Here is a 10,815-nt window from a genome sequence, read left to right on the forward strand (position 1 = left end):
GAACTAAAATAAGTAAGATTTCACCTTGGGAACAGAAAATGATAATGGGGAATAATTTTCATGATACATAGGAAATTTAAATAGTTACTGCAGGAATAAGTCGGGATTTTTCTTTTTTTCTGTTTCAGTTGATTGTGGGGATATCTTTATTTTTGGCTCCTGTTTTCTATTGTACTGACTGTTTTTCGCATTCTGAAGTTTCTCCTGGCTTCATCTATGTGAAAGGGACTTATCAAGCCATAATCACAGGAGCTTAATTAGAGCGCTATTGTTTTTCAAATGAATAAATGGTAGCCTAATCACTTTCAATGCCTTTCATTTTCCTCAATTGCTTAATATTTAGATATGTATTAGATCTCTTGGTTCTACCTGAGATCTGATCTACAGATCAAATTGGTTTTATGCCATGAATGGGTGTCTGGTGAACATATAGAAAGTTGGCTCTAGAACTTGAATTCTTATAGTTAAGTGAATGACATGTGCCGTTCATTGCCGCCTCTAGGCCTGCCAGATCATGTTAATCTTATCTAGTGATACTTCTCTGTAGTATAAATTTCCTGTAGCTCTTTCCTTTTTATTTATTTATTTATTTTTATCCTCACCCAAGGACATTTTTCCATTTTTTGTTCAGATAGAGTGGGAGGGAGAAAGAGGAAGAGAGAAAGAGAGAGAGAGAAACATCGACGTGAAAGGGACACATCGAGTGGCTGCCACCCGCACAACCAACCCAGGCCGGGGTCTAACTGCAACTGAGGTTCGTGCCCTTAGCAGGAACCGAACCCGGGTCTCTCTGGACACAGGCCGACGCTCTAACCATTGAGCCAAATCGGCCAGGGTGCTCTTTCCTTTTCAAAAAAAATAATTTAAAATAAATTTTAGGATGACTCACTTGTATATGTGTGCTTTATTTTAAGTGAGAGGGGTGTTGGTTTCTTCAAATATGCTTTACCAACTTCTGAACTCACACAATTCTACCTGCATTTTCCATTGGATTTGAGGCATGATCTACATTCCCACTCTCTCCTGCTTATATTAGATACACTTATATCGACTTCATAGCTGATTTCCCTCCTGTGGCGTCAACCCTTATACCCTGTGCTGGTGCCAATAGTTTCCTATGGTGCCTGGGCCTTTGGATTACTGGATGACCTAAACAAGGATAAGTCTGTTTTACTCTTTGCAGTTCTCTTCCTGCCCTTGCCTGGAAAATGGTGGGGACTCAAATATTAACCAGTAATTATTCACTTGCATTGGTAGCTAGGCCCCTTTTTGGATACAGAGACTTTCATATATGAGAGTCATTTGAGAATGCCCTCTAAGGTAGCTGATCTATGATGAAGCCATTCTTGGGGAACTTAAAAAATAACACCATTTTTATGGCATTGTCTTTCCTCAAAGCAATAGCTTTGCTCCACTGGCTCTTCTCTGTTTCACAACTCTAAAGACTGCTCCTAACCAAAGTACAAAACACTCTTCCATTCACCCATATTCCAGTTGCTCCTAGCCTATTCTTTTCAGATTATGTCCTTCAATATTTTTTCTTAAAGTCTATGCTCATATATCTTTTTCCACATATAAAATCAACACCAGCAACTTTATTTGACAAATCATGTTTATGCTACAAGTCTCAATTTAATCACTACCTACTGCAAAATCCCTTCCTTTATTCACCCCACTGGAATTAATCTGACTACGTTGAGCTATGTGTGTGTCGCCTTCTGATACGAGATTATAAATTCCTCTGAGTCTGTTGAGGAGTTTCATTCATCTTCTTAACTTTACATATTTTAGAGCTGTGAATACAGTTCTTTATATATTGTAGCTTTTTTGTTTAATAAAAGTAAATGATTCATACATTCACAACTTGTTTCTTCTTTCCCCTGAAAACTTCTTATGGAAAGAATCAAGTTGTTAATATAATGGATTTGCCAAAGCACCTTACAAAAAGTCTTGTACAAGTCACAGTTCAATGCAATTTTATATACCATAGAACCTAAGACAGCTTATCTTGGAATGAGATAACAATGACTTTTAAAATCCCAGGTACACTAATTTGGCCACAAAATCCCAAGTAACTTTTCACACTGATCAATCTAGCTCTAGTTTTCTCATTAAAAAATAGGATAATTGCCCTCTTATTATGTGATTTATCATAGTGTTGGATGACCTAATTTATGAAAAGTTTTTCAACCAGGGCATAACACATGCAAATTACTTATACATGGAATTAATTCTAATATTTTTGGGATATCTAGAATTTCATATCAATAGGAATTTTGAGTCTTCAAATCTCTTAGAATTTCCACTAAAGAATATTTGGTAATCAGACATCCAAGGTTTGCTTAAATTCCACCAATGACAATGAAGCAGCTTCTAGCACCTGGGAGAGAAAACCTCTGCTTCTGTTTGGATTTTTAAAATGTTCCTCTCATGATCTCTTACCCTTCGAGACAACTTGGAGGGACCTGAAGAGTATTTTGCTAAGTGAAATAAGCCAGTCAGAGAAAGACAAGTACCACATGATCTCACTTATTTGTGGAACATAATGAACAAAATAAGCTGTCAACCAAAAGAGATCCAGAGTCATAGAAGTAGGGAACAGACTGAGAAACCTCAGAGGAATAGGGGGTAGGAAGGGAGGGAAGAGATAAAATAAATAACTTATATGCATATGTGCACAACCAATCAACATGGACACAGTAGGCTGGGGAAGGCAGGAGAGGGCTGAGACTAGGAAGGAGGGGGTCAATGGGGAAAAAAGGGAGACATTTGTAATACTTTCAACAATCGAAAAATAAATAAAATGCTCCTGGCTGGTTTGGCTCAGTGGTTAGAGGGTCAGTCTTTGGACCAGTGAGTCGCAGGTTCGATTCTGGTCAAGGGTATGTACCTCAGTTGTGGTTCATGCCCAGCCCTGGTCAGGGTCATGCAGGAGGCAGCCAGTCGATGTGTCTCTCACATCGACATTTCTCTCTCTCTCTTTCTCTCTCTCTCTCCTTCTCTCTCTCTCTCTTCACCCCCCATCTCTCCCTCTCTCCCACTGTATCTGAAGATAAATGGATTAAAAATAAGTGCGGCCCTGGCCGGTATGGCTCAGCGGTTAGAGCATTGGTCTGCTGTTCAAAGAGACCCAGGTTCGGTTCCTGCTAAGGACGTGTACCTCAGTTGCAGTTTGTCCCCGGCCCCGGTTGGGTTGTGTGGGTGGCAACCACTCTATGTATCCCTGTCACATCGATGTTTCACTCTCCCGTCCTCTGTCTTCTTCTGAACAAAAGATGATAAAATGTCCTCAGGTAAGGAAAGAAAGAAAGAAGAAAGAAAGAAAGAAAGAAAGAAAGAAGAAAGAAAGAAAGAAGAAAGAAAGAAAGAAGAAGGAAGGAAGAGGAAGGAAGGAAGGAAGGAAGGAAGGAAGGAAGGAAGGAAGGAGAAGGAAAGAAAGAAAGAAGAAAGAAAGAAGAAAGAAGAAGAAAGAAAGAAAGAAAGAAAGAAAGAAAGAAAGAAAGACGGTGATGAACAAAACAGATCCAGAGACATAGAAGTAAGGTTCAGACTGACAAACTTCAGAGGAGAGAGCCATGAGGGAGGGAAAAGATAAACTAAATAATGTATGAATGTTTTCATAACCAGTGGACATAGACAGCAATGCTGGGGACTGGCAGGATCGGGAGGAAGGCATCAATGGAGGAAAAAGGAGAAACATCTGTAACAAAAATAAATTAATTGAATTTAAAAAAAAGAAATATGTTTTCTTGAAAAGGAAGGAAGGAAGGAAGGAAGGAAGGAAGGAAGGAAGGAAGGAAGGAAGGAAGGAAGGAAGGAAGGAAGGAAGGAAATCTTCCTCTCACTTGCCTGCAGTTTCCACCTGAGGCCCAGGTGGAAGCACTCTCTGGTGAATCACCATTCCAGTATTAGCATTAATCATTGTAGCCATGTTTCATATAAGAGTGTGCAGACTTGACAGAGCTAACGTTTTTATGATCCTTCATCATTATAAAATGTCTCTCTGTATCTCGAGCCATGCTTCATGCCTTCATGTAGCATTAGTCAGATGAGTGTAGCTACCTGCTATTTCCCTGGATAGTCTTTCCATTATATACTTTTTCCTATTCTTTTGTTGTCAGCCATTCTGGCTGCTTATATTTAAAGTGCATCTTTTGTAAACAACATGAATATATTCCATCTGCTAGTCTTTGTCTTTCACTCAGAACACTTGGCCTATTTACGCAATGCAATCAGCGATTTTTCTAAAGTTACCATCTTATTTTTTACTCAGCTATTTTACATCCCCTCTTCCGGGCTTATTGTCATAGTTAAGACTCATTCCTTTTTTTTTTCTTTGTTGATTTTAGAGAGAATAGAAGGGAGAGGTAGAAACATTGATGAGAGAGAACATCAATTGGCTGCCTGCTGCATGCTCCCCACTGGGGATTGGGCCCACAACCTGGGCATGTGCCCTGACTGGGACTCAAACCGGGGATCTCTTGGTGCATGGGTCAATGCTCAACTACTGAGCCACACTGGCTGGGCCGGATTCATTCAATTTTTGTGTAATCGCTTTTACTATTATTTTCGTGATAACCGTAAAAACTTGTAAACTTGACTTACTATAGTCTAACTAAACGTATGTACTTTTTAAACATTTTGTAATTATTTTGTTATAGATCCATTAAAATTTTTCTTAGGATAATACATTATGCCATAAAACTTTCAGCATTTGCACAAATCAGTTTAGTAAATAATTATGTAACAGCAAATTATTCTGAATAAGACTACTGAAAATAAACTAGTAAAACAAAAATAAATTTATTTTTGATAAGTGGTTTGTTCAAAATAGTTTATTTTTTTCAAGAAATTTGGTATCTTTATGAAATGTATTATTTCTTCTTTTGCTAAAAAACACGTATTGGGGTGACATTATTAATCACATTACATAAATTTCAGATGTACAGCTTTATAATACAATATCTGTATATTCTTATTGTGCACTCACCACCCAAAATCTTGTCGCCTCTGTTACCTGTATTAAACCCCTTTAAATGTGTGCTCTTTAAATTGCTATTCAGGGTACCATATATTGTTTTCCTTAAGTGAAATGTTTTTCCTGTGTGAATATATTTCTAAAACTTAATAAAAGTGAGTGATAAATCATCAAAAAGAACTTATTTTAAAAACAATTCTCTAGAATGCAACTAATATGTAAGTTGAAGTTATTCCATAAATCTAATGACATTTGTCTTTTTAAAGGATCCCTTTAATACATACTCCAAGTCCTGAGCGATATTTATGTCTATCACAAATAGTGCATCTGTTTACATAACTCTGACACATCTGAAGAGAAACAATAAGCTGATCAACTCTCTTTCACTTCCCTGAGCTTAGATGCAGAAATCTCTCTTTTTACATTGGAAATGTGTGTGGGCCTGCAGGGAGGCCAGGGCTCATGGGAGCAGGATTCCCAAACCAATTCTTCATGTTTTCATCCACAGGAGAGTAGCTCATGCAGAGACAGCAGCTTCATAACTTTGTCCAGGGGCCAAAGCCACAAACCGAAGTTGAAGAGTCACATGTTGCAGTAAAGCAGTTGAATGGTCAAACTGCTCTTTGGAGAAAATTTCTCTGTAAGTATTCTTGGGAACGGTACAGTGGAAGGCCAAGCATAAGTGACACTTTAAGTGTGGTTCTCGATTTAACTCTTTGTTTATTTTATAGGATGCTATTTTGCCTTCAGATGTGAGTTTGTAAAGACCCTGAAGCTCACTGATGTCAGAAGAGCATGAGCCCCTTTGAGTGTGGGTCAGCTGAGCTCATGGTAGGTCCGCTAGGGTCTGTCTCTGGCAGAAAGATTGACCAGAGAGCATTCCTACTTTCATCAATAATGACATATTGGAAGTATCTGAATTTGTACCAACTATCACAAAGAAAAATGAATGAAACCTTGACCTTAACAAACTCTGGTCCTCCTAGGAGAGGTGCTAAGAAGTATGGATCCAGGCAGATTGATAAAGCCATACAAAAGGAACCTACTGAATTCCTAGAGAATCCATGTGAGGAAGATAATTTTCAAATTGGGACACCAGAAACTGGCCATAATTGTGCTTAAATGACTGCAGATTATGGCAGAAGCCACCAGTTTGATGGCTGAAGCTGAGCAGAGCTCTGGCTAGATCTGGCTAAAATGTGGCAGCAGTCTTAAATTGGCATAGGTCTAAATCAGTGCCTAGGTCACTTATCATGGTTGGGTGTAGCTCTGTCATTCTCAAAGTAGTATTCCTGGAAAGCAAATCAACATGACTGGGAATGGCTTAGAAAGGCAGATTTGGGGGCTCCTCCTCAGATGTACAAAATTGGTAACTGGGGGTTGTGTTCAGCAATCTGTGTTTCTACTAGAATTTCAGTGAGTATGCATATAAACCTTCAGCATCCTTGATTAACACTCAGTAAAAAGCTGAACAAAGAACTGGATAAAAAATAATATAGTGATAAGAAAAAAAATGTAACCTTGTGATAGAACAATAAATACAAAAGATACCTGTGCAGTGTCACTTTGATGTATATTCACATTTCAGAACCGCTCCCTGGTCTAGATGGAGAAAAATCCTGATGAGAAGCCCATTCTATGTATTTGAGTAAAGAAAATAAAACAACTTTAAACCTTGACTGGGACATTTTTTTTGCGTCCTGGGGAGCCCCAACCAGGTGTCCAAAACATCCATCTGTAAGAGGTGATCTTCCCTCTGCTTCAGAGAGGAGCACAGCAGAGCCGGGCAACTTCTTCACCACCAGGATGCTGGACGGTTGAAAAGAGACGCCCAGAGAACTGAAGTGGATGTCTGTGGAGCATCACATCCTGGGGCATGTTCAAGTATTCTTCCAGCTTTTCCCGTGTCTTAGGACTCTCACTTCCTGAGTTTTCCTCCTTTTCCGGGGACATGCAGGGTTTTTTTCTTTTTTTAAGCAGTTACTTATCAAATACATATACAAATGCAAATCAGACACTGTACAGGTATTTTTTGTATTCATTGTTCTGTCACAAGGTTACATTTTTTTCCTCATCACTAAGTTGATTTTTATCCAATTCTTTGTTCGGCTTTTTCCTGAGTGTTAATCATGAATGCTGAAAGTTTATAGTAGAGCAAGATATGGAGATGCCAAATTAAATTAGTCAAGAGCTAATGATACTTTCGGCAACCTGTCATTCCATGTATCTGAACTGTACTTACTGAGTGCCTATCATGTCACCAAGTGCAATGTGTTTTCCCCTGTGCTCTAATATAAAGATAAGATTATATTGCTGGTAGATGGAGCACAGACTTTTTTGAAAACATTTGGGAAACATCAGAGTACAGAAAAGTTTTATTAATGCTTAGATAACAGCATGATCAAGATATTTAAGGATCATAGAGAAACAGTGGAAAGAAAAGGCGTCTATGTACATAAAAAAAGTAAGAAGAAAAAAACGTGTAAGAGATGCGACTCTTGGTACAGATTGACTGGGACAAGAAGAACTCAGCTATTTGAGGAGAGAGAGTTGATTTTACGAGAAGGATATGAGGCAAAGCACAGAAACGGGACTCAGTGGAGCATGTTCTATAAGTGGCTGGGTCTATGTTTTTGCAGTTAAAATATACTCATGTGAAGGAAGTTATTCTTTATTCATAAAGTTATGAATACTAAGGAAATTGTTTTAATGAGGAATGATGTGGTGCAATTTACATTTTAGACACATTTTATGCCTATAGAATTGTAGAGAAACTTTACACCCTAGAACCGAGGCAGCTAGATTAGTTAAGAGGTCTTAAATGAAACAGTCAAAAGCCAAATTCATGTATTTTCTTTCAGCAGTTCCGGGCCCACCGGCCAGTCATGGTAGTATCTCTCAACAACACAGGGACCCAGGTGACTGAGTTCCTGATGATCTGCTTTCCAGGAATGCAGGACACACAGCACTGGCTATCTGTGGCCCTGGCTCCCCTCCTGGTTTTGGCCCTGGGGGCCAACTTTGTGTTATTACTCGTCATCTGGCAGGAAGCGTCTCTACATGAGCCCATGTACTACCTGCTTGCCATCCTCTCCTTGTTGGATGTCATTCTCTGCCTCACAGTCATCCCCAAGGTCAGTGCCTCCCTGAATTTACTCTCAACCAATCATATTTCTCTCCCTTCCTTCTTTCCTTCCTTCCTTCCTTCCTTCCTTCCTTCCTTCCTTCCTTCCTTCCTTCCTTCCTTCCTTCCTTCGTTTCTTTCTTTCTTTTTGCTGCTGTAAATCCTCCTACACCTGAAAGAAAATATTCAATGAGTCACCAGCACCATCATATTAGGTCTATCAAAGCTAAGATATGCTCCCCCTCATTCTTACTGCCTATGTTTCTCTAAGGTTTTATTCTTTCCCAAGTGATGGCCCCTGTCTCAAAGCCCTTTCTTTTACTTGGAGGGTGATTCTCCTTGACTATGAATGGCCTCACCCTTACGTCTAAGGCCTCTAGAATTTACTTTCTAAAATGTAACTGGATGTATGTTTATGTGGTATACTGGGATAAGAAACATACTTAGAAAAGGTTTCTTATGAGTATGGAGATATTGGGGGTATTTAAATATAAATATTGGATAACGGGTCTTAATGTTTTGTGATACATTTAGATGGGCAGATGTGTCAGCTGGATTTTGAGTAAAAACTTTAAAGATCAAGAGAAGACAGGCTTTACATAAACAACAGACTAGCTCTTAAACAAAAATTGTGCTCTATTGATGGAGAGAAAGGAGTATAAATCAGGCTCTGGGGATTAAGATGCACAAAGAAGGAACTTGAAAACAGAACACTGTCCCAGTTGTGATTATGGGGCTATGGTTTGAGGATATGAATGGTTGAAGCCATCTGAGGGTTTTCCACAGTTCGGTACCCTAGGGGGGAATGGATGCACAGGTTTTGAGAATAATGATTCTGGCAGGTCCTGTTCATCTTATGGTTCAACATGAAGCCTATCACCTTCGCTGGATGCTTCCTACAGATGTTCATCATGAATACGTTTCTTCCTATGGAGTCCTCTACCTTTCTGGTCATGGCCTATGACCGCTATGTGGCCATCTGCCACCCACTGCGCTACCCATCCCTCATCACGGAACAGTTTGTCATTAATGCAGCCATTTTCATTGTCTTGCGAAGTTTTCTGGTGACACTGCCCACACCAGTTCTGGCTGCCAGGCTCAACTACTGTGCCAGCAATGTGGTGGAGAACTGCATCTGTGCCAACATTTCTGTGGCAAAGCTCTCCTGTGGGGATATTTACATAAATAAGCTCTACCAGTTTGTGAGTGTTTGGTGCCTACTGGGTTCTGATCTGGTACTGATCTTGCTGTCCTACTGCTTCATCCTGAGGGCTGCAATGCGTCTGCATTCAGCGGGTGCAGCCACCAAGGCCTTGAGCACTTGTGGGTCCCATCTCATTCTTATACTATTCTTCTACACATTGCTGCTGGTCTTCATCTTCACAAACAAGGCAGGAAAGAAGGTGCCCTCAGAGGTACCCATTCTTCTCAATGTCTTGCATCACCTTATCCCACCAGCCCTGAATCCCATTGTTTATGGAGTACGAACACAAGAAATCAAGCAAGGAATTATCAGACTACTCAAGTACCACAATTGAGAGGTGGGGATCAAAGATCAGGGATTATGGAAATCTGGGCATGTATTGGTTATGGTTTCATCTGAAGGCCACAAGAAACACAATAAGACATCTATGCTGCTCCCCTCATCTTGAACATAAACCTTTCTCACCCACTATCACAATATTTAACCTCGCTGCCCCAATGGAATACCCTTCAGCCATATAAAAAAAAAGAAAATCATGCCATTTGCAACAATATCAGTGGAGCTTGTGGGCACTTTGTTAAGTAAATTAAGTCTGAGAAATACAAATATTGTATTATCTCACTTACATGTGGAATTTAAAAAGCAAAATAAAACAAAAATTGAGCTCACAGAAACGAAGAACAGATCAGATTGATGGTTGCCAAAGGCAAGGGGTGGGAGGTGGGGAAAAGGGTAAAGGAGGTCAAAAGGTACAAATTGTTAAAAATATAAGACATGGGGATGTAATGTACAGCGTGGTGACTATATATAATAATAATATATTCAATATTTGGTAGTTGTTAAAAGTTCTCATCATAAGAAAAACAGTTGAAACCATGTATGATGATGGATGTTCACTAGTGTTATTGTAGGAACATTTCACAATATATACAATTACCTAATCATTATATTGCACATTTGAAACTAATATAACTTTATATGTCAATTATATCTCAATAAAAAATAAAGAGATGAATACATCAAGGTGTTATTAAATATTTAGTCGATAGAAAGAAAACTTAAAACCCTTAAATGACTAGGCTGAATTTGCCCTACCCCATCCCACTCTGTTTTATTCCAGATCTTTGAATTTTTGGTAAAGTATGTCGAGAAGGGTGATTGATTTAGCTCTCCTTTATTTACAGCTACCCCAGCCATATTCAATGATCTTCTACAATTTGGCTCAGATCTGCCTCCAGTGGCATTCAGCCTAGGAGTAATGTGGATGCAGTTATGCATTCAATCAATATTTGAAGAGAATGCTTCAGTGTTGAGCATCATTCCAATTAAACCTACCCAAGCTATAACATCGCTGTGTTGTATCATTCCCTCTCTGGTAACATTATGATGGTAGGGTTTATCCTTTAAACCCAGCCTCTTCTATTATATGTCTCTAGTTTGTAGGGTTATGTCCCTGCTTTGGTTCTGACCTGAGTTCCCATTCTATTATTCTACATTAGCCTCCAGTCT

At 39.2% G+C, this 10,815-nt stretch overlaps 1 protein-coding gene across 1 annotated transcript; it reads left to right on the top strand.

Annotated features, from left to right (window-relative positions):
• Window positions 1–7,863: 7,863 nt before the first annotated feature.
• LOC118628596 (olfactory receptor 56A4-like) lies at window positions 7,864–9,640 on the top strand. Its single transcript, XM_036259570.1, has 2 exons — window positions 7,864–8,112; window positions 8,945–9,640. The coding sequence occupies exons 1-2, from the start codon at window positions 7,864–7,866 to the stop codon at window positions 9,638–9,640; spliced, it is 945 nt and encodes a 314-aa protein (XP_036115463.1).
• Window positions 9,641–10,815: the final 1,175 nt, after the last annotated feature.

Source organism: Molossus molossus, unplaced genomic scaffold (assembly GCF_014108415.1).
Source record: "Molossus molossus isolate mMolMol1 unplaced genomic scaffold, mMolMol1.p scaffold_m16_p_13, whole genome shotgun sequence".
Taxonomy (NCBI): domain Eukaryota; kingdom Metazoa; phylum Chordata; class Mammalia; order Chiroptera; family Molossidae; genus Molossus; species Molossus molossus.

Coding starts and splice junctions, on each gene's coding strand:
- LOC118628596 (XM_036259570.1), top strand. CDS start 7,864: ATGGTAGTATCTCTCAACAACACAGGGACCCAGGTGACTGAGTTCCTG. Junction 8,113..8,944: donor GCCTCACAGTCATCCCCAAG/GTCAGTGCCTCC, acceptor TGATTCTGGCAG/GTCCTGTTCATCTTATGGTT.